The 21,035-nt window shown below is 39.9% G+C and overlaps 1 protein-coding gene across 1 annotated transcript; it reads left to right on the forward strand.

Annotated features, from left to right (window-relative positions):
- The first annotated feature begins 656 nt into the window (after positions 1 to 656).
- Positions 657 to 18,491, forward strand: syt9a (synaptotagmin IXa). The gene is made up of 7 exons (XM_041035738.1): positions 657 to 804; positions 9,294 to 9,518; positions 9,633 to 9,777; positions 10,136 to 10,691; positions 17,680 to 17,800; positions 17,891 to 18,062; positions 18,353 to 18,491. Exons 1-7 carry the CDS (start codon positions 657 to 659, stop codon positions 18,489 to 18,491), a joined length of 1,506 nt encoding a protein of 501 aa, XP_040891672.1.
- The last annotated feature ends 2,544 nt before the right edge of the window (positions 18,492 to 21,035 follow it).

The following is a 21,035-nucleotide window of genomic DNA, read 5'->3' on the forward strand; positions in this document are numbered from 1 at the left end:
TGTAAAGAAAAAAAGAAGAAGCAGAAAAGAAACTGATTTCACACAACGGAAAAAAAAAAATGCTATCCTCTGATTGGCCACGTGCAGGCACGTAAAACCACACCAGTTCGCCTCATCAGATCGGCCTCTGCCACAGGGAGCACTGCTGTCACAGTTATTTCTCCATATAGTAAAACGCTGCTCAACTTTTCCTGAGCTTGTTGCCGCTTGAAGGCGTAAAGACATTAGACGACACCCACCTGGTGCAAACATTCACTGTAGCGAGAGTCCGGCTCTAAAGCGCGCGAGCGCGCACACATCTCAGCACCTTGGACAGCGCGCGGCGCCGCAGTGGCGATGCGTGGATTCAACCGGTGGCTTTCAACCGGAGCAGCAGTGTGATGTGGACCGTTTGACTGAACGTTGAATCGTGAAAACTCTTTGTTTTCCGCATGTGGGGAAGGCAGCTTGCTTTCTGGATAACTTGGACTAGTGTTTTTTCGTTCTTACCAACACAGAGCGTCTCCGACGATTCCATCGTGCGGGTAGGCGTGTCGCTGGATCAGTGGTTGACTCTAGAAACCGTGCTGAGCAGCGTGGAATAGGTGACTGTCAGGCGGGCGGAGCGGTGTGGTGGTGCCTAAGAGACCCTCCATTTATAAGGATGCTGGTGGGAAATGCCTGGAGACAGAGATGACGAGATTTGTCAAAAGGCACTTGAACTCCTGTCAGACCTTTGTTCGAAGGGGGAAGTGCAGAACGAGAACTGCCTGGATTTTATCTACTATTTCCGAGACCTTGCCAGGCCACGCTATACGGATTCAGGTGAGGTGATCATTTGCACGCTTGATCCAAGGGTCGCATTGGATTTGAACTGAAGTGAACGCGCATGTGACTTTTTTTTTTTCATTGAACATCCTGCGCCTAAAACTCAATGGGTGTTCTGAGCTGTTGGTTTGAGCGCTTTCACAAACTGTCATTTTTTTTCTCCTGAAAATTCGATCTGAACCACCCCCCCTCACAGTAATTAGCTCACTAATTATCCTGTTTAATTATGTAATATTTCATGCAGCGGAAATGTACTTATTCGGCGACAGCCTGTTCTTTTTACTGACAGACAAATTCACTGTCTTGACATTTTAAATTCTATATCCGCGATCTGCAAGATTCAGAATGTCTGGTTTTAATCCAGTTCATCATTGACACCCGTGCACAGATGCCAGCAGTGATATCGTGTAGTCAGAGAATGACACATCATATAAAACTGGATGTGTCGGCTGTTCTTCCCTTCCCATAAGTTGCTCCTGTACCTGCGCTCGCCGGTAACAGTTACTATCGTGGCACACTTACTGCATTCTACTTCTTTGAAAGTTTACCCTAAAGCCTGCGCAGGTTGCATGAAACATCTACTAAATGCATGTACTAAACTTTATAAACATAACTGTATTGCAGAAAATTACCTATTTTTAAGATACCATTCGGTCAACATGTGAAGAATTAATGTCACGACAGTCACTTTTAATCAGCACTACCACGGAGGCTTAGCATCTTCATCTGAATGGCGTGTGTGTGAGTGAGTGAATGAGTGAGCGTGTGTGTGTGTGTGTGTGTGTGTGTGTGTGTGTCTGTGTGTGAGTGCATGCGTGCGTGTGTGCGCGCACGGGCACCAGAGAAAAAGCGAGGCAGATGATTTGAAGGATCGAGAAAGCAGGGTAACTGCAATCCTCCACATACCTACTCAATTCACTCTCCTTCCATTAGTTTGCATTACTGTTAATAATCGGTATTCACCACATGAAAGCCCTTTGTAAATTGCCACTCCTTCGCTCTACAACATTTTATTTCCTCGTGATTTCCTCTGTTCCCTAATCTCGCAGCTCTCTCCTCTCTCGCTCATCCATCATATAGGACCATCACGTCTTGTCTTTTCCATTGCACTTTGTCAGTCTCAAAAGTGGAATTGCTTCTGTGCAGCAGTGAGGAGTGCTATCAGTGTGGCTTGCCTGTAAGGTGTAATTTCAATTGTAGCTCACATGTAGGCTATCGCCCAGCCTTATGGCTACACCCATGACAGAATGACAAAGGAAGAAGATAAAAGTGAGAGAGAGCAGGTCCAACACCATGTGACCATGAGTTCATGATGGGCTGGGTTGGATTCAGTGTCTTTCTTAAGGGCACAGCTCATGAACATTTATGTGTTTTTCACAGGCATGCTGGACATAAAACCTAAAGTCCACATGGAAACTGAGCCCATACTGTTGAAAGTTATTTTTAATGGAGATATATTTGTAAGCATCTTCTCAGATATGTCTGTCAGATGAAAAATAATCAGTCATCATTTAAGTCAAGTAACTGCAACACAGTGTAAAGATGAATCATTATATTCCTCCCTTCTTCACATGGTGATCAAACTCAATGTGTCTGTATAACCTTTAAAGGAATGGCTCTTAATGAGAGTCAGATGAGACAATCAATGCCTCTCTTACTTCTGTCTGTTAAGTATAAGGCCACGGCCAGTTAGCAGCCAGTTAACAGTGGGGAGCGGCTAGCCTGGCTCTGTCCAAGGTGAGAAAATGATAAGTCGTGGTTTTACTGGGGGTAATGTGCTGGACTATTTCTTGGCCAGACTTTCTGGAATCTGTGCATTTTGCCTGGCAACCTCACAGTGACAACAAGACTCCTGGAAGTCACTGCTCCCTGCCAAGATTTATGCTGCATTCATGTTATACTGGCATCCCTGTAATTACCAATTTCCGAGCTGTAAATGGCAGGCAGTGCAACATCCAAGTCGTAATTACGACTTGGTAACTGATTTTTCTGACAGCTCCATTATTCCCAACTTAACACTTAATAACATGGAACTGCCTGAAAACCAAGCAAACATGGATTCCTTACATCAGTCAGAATCTGACGTCCAAGATAATTAAAACCACATTAAAGGACTATGCTATATTGTCACTGTGCGGTATTTTGAATCCTCACACAACCAACTCTGAGGGGGGTATCGATTGTCTCATCTAAGCCTTGGCAAGAAAGCGAATAGGTGTATTTCCCTAAATGTGGAATTGTACTTTGAAGGGTGTGCAGCATGTGCACAACATTTAATAGTGGTTCCTAAAGCAGGAACCAGGTCAATGCATCCCGTGAGGATAGAAACCAGCAGGCCCCTGAGGACCACCAATCAGAACCATCATGAGTAACATACTAATTGTATGAATACAGTTCACACTTGCAGAGGTAGATTTAAGGCGAATAACAATATCTCAGTAGGTAGAAGTTCCATGTATCGCTTTTTCAGAACCTGCTTGCCTCCTACACTACTGCACCTTTGAAGGTCCTGTGCTCTAAATTTGGTCCAGCCTATTTGTTGTGATGCAGTCTCTGAATCCTTCCAGATGTCTATAGATTCCTCTCCACCAGGCAGCACTCACGCGGCCTGCCAAGCTGAGTGTGGGCTCAGTGTCCTCAGATGGCGAGTCCCTCAATTTCTTCACATTATTCTCCCAAATCACACATACACTGGTACTCACAGAATCGGAGCGCGGAAAGGACAGTTTGTCTGAGTTACTGGTCTTATGACAGCGCCCACACACACACACACACACACACACACACACACACACACACAGAGAGAGAGAGAGAGAGAGAGAGAGAGAGAGAGAGAGAGAGAGAGAGAGAGAGAGAGAGAGAGAGAGAGAGAGAGAGAGCCAGTCCAGTATTAGACAGCACTGCTGGATTTGGAGGATGGATTACTTTACTTATATAATGATAAGCATGTTAATGGCCAAACTAAAAAAAAAAAGCCTAACAAAGTTTTACAGCATTCCCTAGTAAATGTTTCAGTTTTTAGATTTTAGTTACTCTTATAAACATGTGTTTTTTCTCTTGATGAGAAATCCTGTGTCCTTCATATCAATTAGCAGTGAAGTATCATCAAAGACTCTGCCACTGATATTGCACACAGCTCAGGAATGTTTTAAAAATGTGTAAATACTAAACTTCAATAATAAAACAAATAATAACAAAGATGAAATAATTAAATGCGATTATTAGAGGAAATTATTCATTTCACTTCACTAATTCATCTTGCACTATACTACTGTCACCTGTAACCCAGGACGGGAATATTGTGCAGCTTTATTTTACTCATAATTCAAGTAAGTAAAATAATGTCACACATTTTGAATCTGACAAGCAAAAACAATGCAACAGTGAGATCATCACATCAAACTGTTTCTACTTACTACTTGTTATTATATACACCATATCACTGTTACAAATTAATGTACCCTTATATACAATATTTTTGGTCCAGTAAATTAAAATTACTGTCCAAATACAAAATATTGGCCACTGCTACTGCATCTTTTGAAGTCACTGGTTGTTTCCCTTATTTGTCCAAGCTCTTCATAAAGTCAGTGAGTCACTGAAAAGCTACATGGCAAGTTTGTCACCTCATTCAAAAAAAACATTATTGTTATTATCTATAAAAATAATTCTCTGTTCTGGTAATCATGAGGAGAATATTTACTTGTTATGATGCTCATTATGATCATTATGATTATTATCTTTTTTTTTTAACCATATCAGCATCCATTTCTTTTGAAATTGTAGAGTTTTCTTTCAAGCTAATAAAGCAACACGCTGTGCTAAACAATGACAGGACAGTCACTCAGGAAAAGCTGAAACTGAAATGGCATCATTTTACTCATTACTACAATTAAAGTAATTACATTAATTATTTTTCTTTGGATTTTTTTTTAAATCCACATAAATCTTGTCAGCACCTAAACCAGCTACAATATCACTGCAGTCAGACAGAACAAGGCACAGCCAAAAAGTTGACATGATCAGAGGGATACATCAGACTGATACTGTTAAAAACACTGTGCAGAAGCCTGGACTTTGTCAAAAAGTAGATTTACCTCAAAGACTAAAGATATTTCAAAACAAAGTGAAAGTACACATTACAGCAGCTGGATGGAAGTTAATTAACATAATATTAGACACAGAAAAGTAAGCAGAGGAGTGTAGTGCAATATACAGAATCATTAACTAACATGTACCATAATAAAAGAGGTGGTTCAGTAGATGCATAATCCATCACTGAGCAGGTTTTTCTAGAAATAAAATAGGATAATCTTCACCTACATTGTCTGTCCTCCCACTTTCAAACCATCTTCTCCAACAACAGTCGTTGCTGGGCAACAGTTCACAGCACATGCATATTAACATTATAGTAAAACACTTTCTCAATTTCCCCAGATTAGGCAAATTTTTAATTTGGATTTGTTAGTGTTAGTTGGCACCATAGGAAAATATACAATCAATATACAATCAATATGTAACACAAGTGACAGCATTTTCATGAAAGGTAAATTATGTGATTATAGAATATTGTATCGAATATGAATTTGCGAGGTAGTGGAAATCGGGCTATTAACGGAATACCCCTCCCTCATCCCTCCCTTTACAAGTGTGCATGAGAACGTACGGTGGCCTTAAGGTGATGGAAAAATGCTAAAGGTCCTCTCTAGAGCCAGTGTTTGGCTTGCCCTTTCTGGGCCTCTGTAGAACATGGTGGGCTCCTTGGAAGAGGACCTGCTGACTTTGCAGATATGAAAGGCTCATCCTAAGCTAACAAAAAAACAATTTTTAGTTTCAGAGGGTTATACACTAATGAAAACATAATCATGAATATTACATTCCATTTTTGCCAACAGATTCCCCTAAATCCTGTACACTAGTTCTTTACTTTACCATCATAAATAAGTCTGATGTAAAAAAACAAAATAAAGTGGTAAAAGACAGTGAGAGGATTGATAGGATATGAAGTCTGTCTTCAAACAGTACTCGCATGCCCTTGTGCACATTAAAAATAAAATGAGTTAATGGCCATTGTGATTATTCCTCACTCCTCCTGCCCATACTAATTGTGATGTAATTGCAACTCTGCTCTCCTCCTCCATAAAAACTGAATTACATAGTTCAGACAAAGCTAATATGATGCTTCACTGATCTGAGTTAGCCACATCGAGTGGTTAATTTCCAAAGTCGCAGTCTTTTTAGAACAAAATTCCCTCTTAAGATGTTGACATTCTGACCCATAGGGACTCAGTAGTCATTACTATATTATTACATGAGTACTCAATACTCATGGGTTGGACCCTCATTTGATCTTAACTACACACTTGTAAAATTTTGTGACTGCATCTTGGACAGTTGTGACGGTATTGTGGTGACAAAATCTGTCCACAGACAAAGTACTCAAAACCACCACTGTGGTAGTTCTCACTACAGTAGGTATCTCCAGGAGCACAACTTTCCTTCTGGTAATAAAACATAATATGCACTAAATGAAGCCACGACTCTCAGGATGCATCAGCTGCTCTCTTTAATAACGTGTCATGCACTGAAAATAGGAGTGCATAACAATACATGCACCCTTTGCTCCTGATGGCAACCAAATGGCTTGGTGTGGCCCTTTAAAGTTCATAACAATATTTGTAATGCTGGTTATTATTCTACCACATTATCATTATCTGCCAATGGCTAAGCAACTGTTTGTTGTAGTTTTGCCTCCCGTGGATGTATGTGAAAGGTACTGCTCACGGTTAGATTTAATTAAGATGCAGTGGTAAGACACCAAATTACTCATGTGCAGACTTTGTTTTGGCAAAGATAACAGTCATTTTGTGAACTGAATTCATGTCTGCTGTTATCTTGTTGTTTGAGTGATTTCATTAATCATCACTTGATCATTTTTTGCCTTACTAAAAACTCAAGCATGCTTACCAGCACAGAGAGCGAAGAGGCGCACCATATAGCGGGGTGTATGCCTTTGATAATTACATAATTTCACATAGTGAGAGATAGTCCTAAAAACTAATCTCACACATGTGCTCCATCCTTATTATAATGTGACCTACTATATGCTAACTTAACCTCTACTGAACAGCTCTATTAGATGATGTTAGTAGTTCATGAAAAGACTGTTCAGAATCATCTCAGAATCATCCTTATGCAATTTTTCACAGCAGAACACAGTGAATATGACTTGAAATTATATTATTACACTAATTAGAAAACAATTTCTTTGATTTCACATCACGAATCCTGTACAGGTTCTTGTTTTATCTGTCCACCACCGATGCCAGATCAGTGTGCACAAAGAAGGCATGTGGCTTTAAAGGTATAAATGACACTTGGTTTATGCTCAAACACTGACACAGAAAGCTTTTAATTTAATTATTAGTACCTTTAATTTACTGTTTCTACATAAAATGGACAGAATATAGCAGCAATATGTTTTACACATCACAGCCCGTCCCAAATCAATTTGGATTTCTTTTCATGCAGTTTTATGTCAGTCAATACACAGGAGGTATTATAGGGAGTTGCACCTGTCTGGGTCCTAACTGTCCTCAAACACAAGTAACATCACTTTTGTCAAATGTGCCAGCAAGTTTGTGGCAAAAGGAAAGGCTTGTCACTTTGGTACTTTCCTACACACAGCTCTGTGTGTTGACACTGTTGACAGTGCAAAGGCAGGAGAAAAGAAAAGAAAAAAAAAAGTCAGGAGAAAAGAATAAAATGTTTGACTAGTCGAAAAGTTCACAAAACTCATGCTATGACTGCATCGTGTCATAGACTGAACATCAGCACTGCTGAGTTGCAGCAGTTTCTTTGATTTACCTTTCAAAAATGAATGTTTTTGGGGAAAGTCACCCACTTCCTGAGACCAGAGATGATTCAGAAAGCCCTTGATGACTCTGTTGGTCCACACCTCACCTCCCTCCCCATGGTGACTCGGACACCCTGTGCTGCTGAAAACAAATGCACTGCATGAGTATTCAGAGTCGTGCTTTGAAACCATAAACTCTTACTTGGTGTGATACTGCTATAAAACTTTTATACTCCCACAGCCACTGTTTCTGCTCTTGCCTACAAGTACATTAACATAAATTTATGTTGTGCATAAAATTTACCATAGAATTTTTACTGGGAAATATCTGGCTAAACTACTTCTACAGAGGACTTTGTGGTTGGGTTTTATAACATGTTTAAATAATAATCTTAATTTTACCAAATTGGTGTCTTTACACAGACACCTTCCATTTATTGGTTTACACATTGCAGAAGAGGTAAAGCAGACCTGCAGAGCTAAAATCAGCTCTTACCAGATTGGACAAAAAAGGCAGTCAAGTTTTGTTTTTGTGAATCGATTTCTAAATCTGACAGCTTTAAAGGTTACTCCAACATGAATTTCTCTGTTTTGAACTGGTTTGGTGTTAATGATCATCTAGCTTTGCCTTTCTACTGGGCAAATGAGAATAACTGGTTTTTAACTGTCAGTGTTGATGTTGATTTGCTGGCCATTTTTTACTGTGTTCATTTATTTACACAATAATACAGTTGCAACCACAGACTTGTGTTTTATTTAGGTTTCTGTTTTTAAGTCTATGTTGCAACCAAAGACTTATATGTTATTACATGTTTCTGTAATTTCTTTATTATTTTTTTAGCAAATTGTTATGTGTATGTAACCCTGTTTATGGTGGTGATACCTGTCTTGGCCAAGACACTCTTGGTAAAGAGATTTTTGATCTCAATGAAACTTTTCCTGATTAGATAAAGGTTAAATTAAAAATGAAATAAGGAAATTAAAAAAATCTAAACAAATAAAATTATATATTGTAACCTCAGTTTACTTTAATTCCCCCTAGGATCCCCAAAGCTGTTAGAATAACAGCTCAAGCCCTCGACGGTATTTCAGCATTACAATGTGTGGATATGAATAAGAATTTAATGCTGCTTTTGTTTTAACACACTATTACTCTGCTGTTATCAGCAAAGGACTGAAAATTACAGCATGGGGCACGCTCCACATGGGGGGAGGGGGGGGGGGGGGGGGTGGGGCAGATATGAGGCTTCAGAGGATAATTAAATAAATGTACTTAATCCTAATTAATCTTCTCTGTAACAATAGAAAAGAGGAAAACCCCACAGTAAGCTAACTCCACAGTAATAACATATCAGGTTTTTTTGTTAGGTAGTGCAAAGAAGCATGATTTGTCCAAACACACTCATCTAATGTGACATCATAGCTGAATGAAAAACCTGCCTAACATATCACATGAATGGTATTTTAATAACACTATGATTAATTAAGGGTTTCAAACTACTTAGAATGTAAACGTTGCTAATGATGGTAAATGGTAATTGGGTTAATGGTAAAGCTTTGCAACAAAAAAGAAAACAAACTGAATTCACTGTCAGATCCTTATTTCCTGTGTCTGTTGTCACCTTCTCAGACATATCAGTGAGTCTGCTGTCACTGGTAGTGACTGCCTGTGGCTTGGCCCTGTTTGGGGTCTCCCTCTTTGTCTCCTGGAAACTCTGCTGGATACCATGGAGGGAGCGTGGGCTCTCCCCCACCACCAAGGAGGCCCATGGGCACCTCAACCCCACCATGAGCCCTCTGCCCTCGCAGCCCGCACCCAGACAGCCAGTTTACACAGCCGTGGACCCCCCGACGCACAACCGCCGTGAATCCTCACACTGCTCCATTGCCAGAGAGCCCACTCCTGTGGCATCTGTTGTGTCAGTGGAAGCTCCTGTGACTCCCGTATCACCACCACCTGTGGTCATGGCCACGCCTGAGGCAGCTATGAAGATAAGTCACACATCTCCAGACATCCCGCTGGATGCCCAGAGTAAAAGCCGGGAAAATGGGGTTCACACCACCCCACGTATGCAGAGACAGACCACTGAACCCCCACCGTCTGGTCGCTCAATGTCTGAAATTGGGTCAGTATAAGATTTTTGATTTTTTTGCCCTAGGCAGAATTATTCAGAAACTTGTAACACTTCTTACTAAAAACTTGCTTCCATCCAACTCTTATATTCATTTGTGTTTGAACTGATCTGGATTCTTCTGCATAGCTCTCAACACTTATGTCAGACCAAAACATCAATATTACATGACTCTGTAAAACCTTTTCTGCCTGGCTTCATACAGGGCACCTTACTTTCTCTACTGGCAGTGTTCACACTGGGTTTAAATTGTGAAGTGCAGAATGGTCTACATGTCTTTTCTGATTCAAGCTGTTGATGTTGTATGATGATGTTTCTTATTGATTTCCTCTGCCTACAGACAAGGGTCCATTCGCAGACATATGAACCTATCTAACCCAGACTTCAACGTGGCCCAGTTCCAAAGGCAGGACTCCCTCACTGGAATGGGGCTGGGCCTCGGCCGTCTCAAACCAGAGCTCTACAAACAGCGCTCCCTTGAGGGAGACGAAGGCAGTCGCAGAGGAGGAGGCTGTGGACGCCTCCACTTCATCCTCAAATTTGACTGCGACCTGGAACAGCTAATAGTGAAGATACACAAAGCAGAGGACCTCCCTGCTAAGGACTTCTCGGGTACCTCTGACCCTTATGTTAAAATCTACCTGCTGCCTGATCGAAAGACCAAGCACCAGACCAAGGTGCATCGCAAGACGCTGAACCCTGTGTTTGATGAGGTCTTCCTGTTTCCTGTGGCGTACTCTGAGCTTCCCACACGTAAGCTGCACTTCAGTGTCTATGACTTCGACCGCTTTTCACGTCATGACATTATTGGCCAAGTGGTTGTGGACAACTTCCTGGATCTGGCAGATTTCCCCAGGGAGACAAAACTCTGCCGGGACATCCAGTATGTCTCCTCGGTGAGTCAGCACTCCTGTTCAAAATGATAGATGTGCTGCACTATATATTTTTGAATTATTGCCACAAAAGGCAGGAGGTGTTTTATTACATCTGACAGATTTATCACAACTTCACTGAGGGCGACATATCTGGTCCTCATTTGAGCCCTTCATTTCAGCAGTGTCTCACATTGACAGCATAAAGTATAAAACAAATGTGTCTGTGATTTTAAAACACACTAAGCTATCACCTCTGAACAAACAAGACAAAAATTAGTTGGTAGGTAAGGTTAATAGGTCTCACTTTTAAAAAGACTTCTGTTGATGACTTTGCTCTGTCTGTCACTATCGTGAAATTGGGAGTCAAGAGTCAAAGTACCCCCCTGCCGTATTTTACAGACTAGCCGCCACAGACAATACTACTATATCAGACAATACTCAGGCATCTGTCTGATATATAATATTTTTGTACATTTGCTTTATTGTCTTTTCATTCTTCATGGAACAAACTGTAACAAATGTGCTCTGTAGCCAAGAAACATTGAAGGAGGAGCAGTATTTTTTTTTTAATGAAAAGGTGCAGATACCCATTTTGTTTGAGATTGCTGTTTATTACTATCCACATTACAGACACTCAACACAGGTGTAGGACACAGAGACATTTTCATTAAGAAACATATTTACTGCCTATATCACTACTTATCTAAATTCAAATCCTTCTGCTGTGACCACACATTTTTCAAAGATGTGTGAAATCCATGGTGAGTCTGCCCAAGGTCAATGGGATTTAAAGCCCACACAGTGTGTGTGTGTGTGTGTGTGTGTGTGTGTGTGTGTGTGTGTGTGTGTGTGTGTGTGTGTGTGTGTGTGTGTGTGTGTGTGTGTGTGTGTGTTCTTGTACATCTGTCATTGTGAGGACCAGTTTGAGTTTTACTCCCAGGGAGTGAGGACAGTTTGGCTGGTCCTCATTGGGCTATGTATTATGACATTATCTACTTCTCACAAGCACAGAAATTTAAAAAAAAGTGTGTGTGCATGTGTGTGTGTGTGTGTGAGAGAGAGAGAGAGAGAGAGAGAGAGAGAGAGAGAGTTTTCTAACTTAAGCATGAGGGTTAGTGCCGCTATTATTAGCTTTACCAGCCCCTGCTACTTTCTGTCACTGTCCACACAACTCTGTGGAATATTTTTTTTGACTGATCCCTGTTAGTGATGCATGAAGCAGCTGAATCTGTCAGAAATATCTGACAAATCTTTTGTGTCATGGACAATGTACGCAAATATTTACGGGGTACATGGTTTCAGTGATTGTTTCATTGACAGGCATCCCAGTGTGTGAGCTTAAACAGCTGTAATGTGCAATTGATCCCGTTCTTCCAGGCATGCTTAAGTGGCATTAATAAGACTCCTTGCTATTGATTGATACCGACAATTCCTTTCATCCCAGGCAGGTCAGTGAAGCAAGATCAATGAGGCAGAGCTGTTTAAAGGAAAGCTATGTTTTTTTTAATGGGCTAAATTATCACAGCTGAAGTAACATGATAATATTTTACTTAAAATAGGTGCAGTGGTGGCAACAATCAGCATCAGTAAGTAGTGTTGGATGTTCACAATGCACAGCCTGGATCATATTTTACCTTTGTTTTCTCTTTCAAATAAGTTTGACTAACAAGTGGAGTCAGTTTATAACCTGCTCAAGTTTGTTTCCCTGTTGAACCTATTTTTTAGCAATCTTGCAGCTTTCAGAAGCAATAGAATATTATCATAACCAATACAACTAATATCTGAAGCCACACAACCCAAGTGGACAACGCTTCAACAAATCTTTGCTAATTACTGAACTATAATAGCAATTACCTAGCACACTTTAGCAAAAACATTGAGTCAGTTTTACAGTGTAGAGAGCAACATGGGAGCTGAGCAGCTGTATGTGTGTTGTGTCTATGTGCGTCTGTCTCTTGTGTATCTAATAAGCAAAGCATCCTCTGTTCATGTCCAGGCTTGTCTCCTTTTCCATGCAGCATATGCAAATTACTAGTATGCACTGCAGTCATTTCAGTTTAATGAGCTTTGTACCTTCGTAACCTGAGTTTGTGTTCCTCACTGATTCCCTTGACAATCCAGGCTAAATATAGTCACCATAGTAATTTGATCTATGTAATTTACTCAGACAAAAAAAGAAAAAAAAAACTGTTAAAACCTTGATACTTGTTAACATATTTTTCTGCTTTGCTCTCTCGCATAAGACAGCTTTATCATTTAATTTTCATAGTCATTTTCATGGTCATTTGTGCTTTCATTCAGAATAACTGCTCCACTGTGTATCTTTTTTTTTGTATGAATGTTGGTGTACCTGCCAGATGGTAGTCTTGCTTTACAAGAGCAAAAATATATCTGAAGAGCAACTGCTGAACATGTTTTGATATTAGTAAATTTCTGTCAAAGTCATATAATCACCTAGAACAAGAAGAAAAAAACCTTCAGGTTAAGGAAACTGAACATTGTTGCCATATATATTATTTATATATATTTTAAAAATCACTGACATGCTGAGAATTTCTCCCGAATCAAGGAGTTTTTTGAAGGTTACATGCAACAAAAGATCAGCCTGAATCAGCATTTCAGTCACATTCACATTCAATCAGTCACATTATTATTATACTGGCAACTGAGTTGCTGTGCACAACCTGATACTTGCAATTCACTGCAATTTTAATGCAATGAAGCATTTTAAAACTAGTTTTGGTTATGCAGTTTCACGATCACTATTACATGTCGTTAAAACTTCATTACCCCTAACAAATGTAGCAAAATTCCTTACTGATAAAATGTATTGTACTTGACTACACACACCTTTCATTACAATAAAGGTGGCTACTTTGCCTTAGGTCAAACTCATGTCTCTGCCCAATTGTAAGGGGAGCACTCCTGCCAGGCCCAGAAAAAAATAACATCTAGGGAAGCCAAGCAATAGGAGGCAGCTGCAGATAATGGCAGATGCCTGACAAGCAGCAAAGCAATACAGGAGTGGTCTTTCAGTCAGCTAGTTATGAGGAAGCAGGCAGCGAAGTAGAAACAGTCCACATTTTGGGATCCTTGGCAATATTAGAAAGCTATATCAGGACTGATTTTATTTGAACAATGTTCAACATACTGTAAGGCTGGTATGCAGTTGTATTTTTCTTAATTTTGCTTGATTAAGGCTGCTGCATTTGACCATATAATCTACACTCCATGGTAAAGGAATGGTAAACATTTTTTCTCCCTTACTGATCTTACCCTGTTTTCTATTGGAATGTGGACATCTGATGTTTTTAATTCTGTTTTTCAAACCCATGTGACTTGGGTGTGGAACTCAAGTTCATAACATGGTGTGTGTCTGTCTATTCTATAGGCTACTGATAGCCACAGATATCAACTTGCCAACCAGTGGTTTAATGCATCAAAGTCTCACATACAGTATGCTGGAGAGCATTAACAGCTTCCTACTCATGGCCTCTAAAAATACTGGCAGCCAGAAGCTTTCTGCTTCTCTCTGTCTGTCTCTGTCTTTCTGTCTCTCACATATACACTATATGTACCTGCTTTAGCCAGCTGCTATATTTGTGCAACCTGTGAATGGTGAAAGCAAAGGAAAGTTGCATGGATCCCTCCAACAGTCTTTAGAAGATAGTTACTGCGCTGAAATAAACGTGGGTTTTTGGTCAACCAGGCCAAGATCGTCCCTTTCGTCAGTACTATGTACAGCCATCATAACCCCACTTGGCATCCGCAGCTGTGTCCCACTTTCATGATACATACAAATTCTAACTGGGTTTTGAGAACGTACAAGTGACAAAAGTAAGTAGCATCTTCAAAGATGTTTGCATGCAAAGTATATTCACTTGTGAATACTTGTGGTGTTGATGGACTCTGATGTTTTACAATACAGTGCACACAGGTAATGGAGGAGGGATTCACATCCAGAAGAAAAGCAGTTTTGACATAGTGCCATGAAGATCCTAGAAAACAAAGAACATTCCTCAACTCAAATGAGCTCAGCTCAGCTTCATTTATACGGGCCTTTGAACACAACACAGTTGACAAAGTAAATTAAAAATTAAAGTAAATAAAACTCTATAAAACTATTACCATACGCAAATAAAGCTGATTAATTTCTTGCACACTAACTGCAGAAACAGTACACTGTACACAACTGTATAGTGTTATACGTTGTGTTACAGTGTAGTATGTCACTATAAAAGCATTCTGGTTCTCAGAGGCCTCAGTCTCTAATGAGCCCTGTAAGTGCTCGGGGGCAAAGTACACCAACTTAACACCAACTTGACAGAGTAATAGACACATGAATGGTCACGCGTGACAGCTTAAATACTGTATCATTGACCTTTCACACAGCAAACCCAGCAACAACACTCCCCCTACATTAGGAGGGTGATACCCACAGTCGCCTATGGTCATGCCTCACTGCAAGTAAGTCATGATCCTGACCTGCGCTGCGTGCAGTTAGTGCCAAGGCCAGCAGAATGGCTGAGAAAGTACATGCATATTTCAGTGTGTTTCTCTGCAGCTAGAGTGACCATGCCATCACAGGGATGTACGCTGGCACTGGCACTTGTCTTAAAAGCTTAAGGCTTTCCATTTAACAGAACCGGCATTGCTTTTAAATGCTGACAATGGCCAAGACTTTAACGAAAAGTCACAGCAATTTAGAAATGTGTCATAAACATCGAGGCAGCGCTTATATAAGGTTACCTTGTGAACGGAATGGTCTATCTAGCTCTTAATAGAGAGAAATAAAAGAGAAATGAACAGCTAGTGAGGGAGGAGGAGAGGCTCATAAAATGTCAGTCAGATAGTTGCTCTATCAGTGCACCAAATAGAGACTTGAGGGAAATATTGATATTGACAAAAGTATTGATATTGTTGTGTAAATTTTCAACTTCTGTTTGTTTTGTGAGGCAGTGCTGACACTTGTGCCCTGAATCATTGATTGTTAATCAATGTTACCCAGTTAGAACAGAATAGTATGTGACAGGTGGTGATGGGGATCAGAGATTCACAGTATCTGGAGTGCTCCATTCTCACACTGTTCAGTTTCTTTTTTTTTTTTTCAGTTTCACACTACTCAGTACACAACACACACACACACACACACACACACACAACCAGCACTCACGGACTCTTACACTTGCACAAATGCTTGTTCTCAGACGTTGGCACACATTCCACACATAGACGTATCCTCATAAATGAGCTAACCATCTCTGGACACCAGTGCAGAGGAAGGGCACTTTGTAACCAGTGCAGCAGAGCCCATTTGTCACAATCACTGTAAAGATTCATTTACTTAATTGGTAAAAATGACATGATTATCATTAAGTCATGATTGCCAGTGGGATTGACCATATGGGTTGTTTCATTGCCAGATTTGGCTTGTTTTTCTCTGCAGTAGAAGCAGATTGTAAATTAACGGAAAAGAATATGTTATTTTTATGATTTTGAAAATGGATTGCAATGACAATACAAACAAAAGCAGTCCATTGTATTACTATTTAATGTGGCTTATTTTTTATTTCATTTTGTTTATCAGTTTGATCAATGGTTTTGGCTTTTAATGTTCTAGGATTAACCACAAGTAAAGTACGTGTCACTTGTGAATAATGGGATGCAGCCGATTATTATTATCTGTATTATTATTATTATCGTAGACTTGCAGTGCAGTGTAACATTCAACCTGCAGGTAATAAATGCCATTTGTTGCCTTAGAGGGACTCTGGAGCACATGAAACACAGTGCTAATCTCTCTCTTCCCACCTGTATCTTGAGTGTGCACAAAGACCATGGACCATGAAGCATGTAAAGCCCTCGGGTTCCTTCTAGGATGTGAAATGCATTTTCTGGAGGGGTTGTCAGTTAATCCATCATGCAAATTAAAATGCCCTATACCATAGCTTTGTTGAATACTTGACTTTGATTGTAACAAAAGACCCATATCAAGATACAAGGCAATTTAGGTCTCAGGGAGGGAAATCTTGAACTCTTTATTTTCTCTCTCTCTCTCTCTCTCTCTTTCTTTCTCTCAGTCTCTCTCTCAGTATCTCCCAAACTCTCCCTCTCTCTCTGCCTGGCTTTCACCCCCACACACACACACACGTTTACGGATAGAGATCACAGAAGAGGACATTGATGCTTAGCAATTCAGACAAATGGTAGAAAAGACTGACTTGCTTTTAAAAGTGAGAAAGAAAAAAATGTGTGTAAGTGAAAGAAGTACATACAATTTTGTAATCCAGATCTATTTTCAGAATGAAATTATAATTCAATGTCTTCAGAAACAAAAGACTTTTATGTTGATATACATGTGCAGGGTTTTTTTTTTTTAACAATATGAGTCTCATGTCAACCTACTTTCATCTGCCAGTACTTTGGAGAAAGTAGATCTCATTATCTTAGTCACAATTAATGGAGCAGCCTCTTGAAATCAATGCGATACCACAGATTCTGAGTTCTCAGGTTTTATATTCATGCTGATTAGACTGAGTTTCTGTTTACAAATTATTACAGTGAAAGTTAACAGCAATCATCCTCACATATCAGCAAGAGACTCTACTGTAGGAGTTGTTGTCTTCACCAGACACGTTTGTGTACTTTCCTGGTTCTCACTTCTTTAGTGGAGTTATTTTAAGAACAAGTGATAAGTGAGCTTCTGCCTTTCTGCAGTTGAAGAGAAATCTCTCTGTTGGGTGAAATGTGGGAGGCTTTTATTTGAGCCATGTGACAGGGGAGAGTATTCCTTAACAGAAACACGTTTCAGCTCAAACCAAATGTCTGGTGGCCATGGCATTGTTCCTCACCTTCAGCTAATGTGCTGCAATGAAAAGCAGCAGTACTAGAAATAATTGCATTATCGTTATTATTATTTAAAGAGTGACCACTTGTATGACAAAAACTAGTAATATATCATAAAGATAAAGCCTGTGGTAGAGTAAATGTGTTTTTTGTTGTCTTTCAGGATAATGTGGACCTTGGGGATCTGATGTTTTCGCTCTGTTACTTGCCAACTGCAGGCAGATTGACTATTACCATGATAAAGGCTCGTAATCTCAAGGCCATGGATATCACTGGTGCATCTGGTAATTAAAAACTGATACTGTCTACAACTACAGGGTCTCGCTGGTATCCTGAATGAATGTCTTAGCGTTCTGTTTCTCTCACTCTCACAGACCCATACGTGAAAGTTTCACTAATGTGTGATGGTCGCAGGCTGAAGAAGAGGAAGACATCGACGAAGAGGAACACTTTGAATCCAGTCTATAATGAGGCCATTGTCTTTGATGTCCCTCCAGAAAACATAGAGCAGATCAGCCTTTTGATTGCAGTGATGGACTACGACCGGTTAGGAACTTTTACATATTCATTCACATAAGTCATACAGTATTTTGCAGTGCTTGCAAAAATAATTTTTTAATTTATACATGCTGCAGGACAAAAAGGATGAAATATTTTCAAAGAGCTTTGTGATGATTCCATAAACTCTGACTGAAGCTCTTTCTGTCACACAACTAGTCTGACAGCTTCAGTTTTTTTTTCTTCACACTCAAGATGTAACGTAACATTATTTTTGGAATACAGGGTTGGTGGTGATCATGTTTTTTTCTCTCTCTCTCTCCCTCCTGCACCTACAGCGTAGGCCATAATGAGGTCATTGGTGTGTGTCGAGTCGGCAACGATGCAGACAACCTCGGACGAGACCATTGGAGCGAAATGCTGACATATCCCCGAAAACCTGTCGCCCACTGGCATCCTCTTGTTGAGGTGAGGTGATGTTAGTGTAACGTGTGCGACATATGTTTCTATGCATGTACGTACAAATGACCAGATTTTGAACATGTACACATTTTATTATTTGCTCTGGGTAATTTGCAGCAAACACTGTCAAAAGAGACAGTTGCAGGTTTCAGTCCTCAGGCAGAAACAGGCTGAATCTAATGGTGCAAACTTGGGTAGTTGGTTGTAATGTGCTACCATCACAACCCCCAGACTTTTAAAAGTCTAAAGTAATGAACCATTTCAGTCAGGAAAGAAGGGCTGCACAATTCTGATATCATTTTATTTTATTTTAGCTTTTATAGGCAGGGTTTGTTAGAAATAGCCAATGCATGTAAAATGTCCATTTCTAGAAGGATATAAAGCTTCATTTAGCTTTGTGGTGAATATAGGTAATTCCAGAAGGGCTATTAAGGGGATTCAGTGAAGGAAATGAAATACAATTTATACAATGTGTAATAATGTGCCACCAGCAGTTTAAGTATATTGAACTGCAGCATTTGACAGTAAAGGGAAAAGGAGATTACTGGATGCAAATAAACTGATTCCTGACAAACAAACTGAGATGAAAAATAAGTATGAGCCACAAAAGGATTTTATAGCAAAAAAGAGGACTGATAGAAGAAAAAAGAACTGATGAATAAGTAATAAAGCCCAGTCATTAAGTCACAGTGGCTTCGTAAGTGTTCACTGATAGAGTAATATATTGTTACAATAAGGCTGTGAGAAAGATTTTTTGCTTAGCAGTAATGGGAATATTCTTGTGCGCTACCGAACATTGAAGTTAAAAAAAAAAAAAAATGCCATGGCAATATCCAAAAGTCCTCTAAGTTGTCATCACAATCAAAACAATAAATGTACAGTTAAGGTTATGGAACAGTCATGGGTAAAAGAAAACACTGACCATTGGGTTCACACAGGAAACAAAGAGCTGTCTCTCAGGTGAAAGTCCAGTGTTTTGCCGACTCATACATCCACTCCAATGCTGGAATTATCACTCTTTACACTACGTCACCTGAGTTACTCCTTTTCTCTTGATATAATTACTATAGCTGCTAGAGGTCACCTGACAATAAAACGTAATTGCTGGTTCTAATAAGGTGCTTGCACAGGGCTTTTTTTTCATAGGAGGACAATTTTAATGCACAGCACATAGTGCAAAATTAGCTTTTTGGAGACTAAAAAGCCAGTTTTACGGTAACTTACTGGTATGACAGGTCCCTATACAGGACAGGCCCCTTATCTTTGACAGTGTACCACTTCACTCATCTTTATTCTTTATCACCTTTCACTTTTTAGACAGTGCAGTGGGAAACAAGTGAGGTAGACAAAGTAGACAATGCTCTGATGAGATTCAGCCCCAGGCATGTTAGGGTGCATGTGGTTCCAGACGAAAACCAACTCAGCTCTGTGTGGGCTGGTCATGTTTGTAACATGTGGTAAATAAAATAAATACAATTAGCCAACTATGTAACCTTGGAAAAACTTTAGATTTATTGTGAAATGCAGAAAATAGAGAGTGGATGAGGCACAGAGCTCGACAAGCTATAGAACTGATATTCTGACAACCGAGAAGTCACGCTGAGAATTGAAGGATGATATCTCTGACCTGTGCACTCAGCCTGGAAAAATGGCTTTATTGTGTGTATTTGTGTGCACATCAAAGGTATGTGCCTGCAAAATACAAAGAGACAGTGGGAGTTGGAGAAAACTGGAAACGGAGCTTGTTACGTTTCTTCCGGGGTTATTAGAGTATGTAGTACTTTCAAATCTTCATTGGAAACTCAAGAAACCACATTTATTATTTACTTTCTCCCCAATAATTTCAGTCAAACTTTTTCACTCTTCACAAGCCCTTCATCCTCATGCTACTTCCCAAACTGCAAAGTACTGTAGTCCTAATGTGCCGATAGGTTTGAAATGCAGATATATTTACATGTCTGTTTGCCAAGTAAGCCACTTTGTCTGTAAAAGCTTTTATCCTTCTGCTTGCGATTGGAAAACAAAACGGTCACAGCAGTGCAATCTATTCCAATAATTTTGAGAGAACACATAAACAAAACTGACTTCACAATAATCAAAACTAAAATGGGAGACATTCACTGTCTGTTTTACTGCCCAATTCATAACTCTGTAGGTGGTTCGTACATTTGTTTGAAGATTCCAAGATGAAAAGCTGTGATTTAAAAAAAATGGCTCTGGTTTTATTTAATGTGACATCTGTTAATATTACTGTGTGAGAAGAGACTTTTAGTGCATGCGTGGTACGACTCCACAATCATTATATTATTTCTGCTTTATTCTCTTTTTTTTTTGCAGTACCAGGGGACCACAGGCAGTAGCCAGGGAGGATCCTGTAATTCTCTGAAGACGCCTCCCTCTCCGTAGCCTTGAGGAACAATTCACACTAGAACACCAATCAACCTGAAGCCTCGGCTGTACCTTTGGACAGTGGTGCTGCTCAGTGCTGCACATATATGGCACTAAAAGAAGAACGCAGACATCCATAAACTACTATGGAAAAGAGAGACAAACTGTCTT

Source organism: Toxotes jaculatrix, chromosome 1 (assembly GCF_017976425.1).
Source record: "Toxotes jaculatrix isolate fToxJac2 chromosome 1, fToxJac2.pri, whole genome shotgun sequence".
NCBI classification, from domain to species: Eukaryota; Metazoa; Chordata; class Actinopteri; family Toxotidae; genus Toxotes; species Toxotes jaculatrix.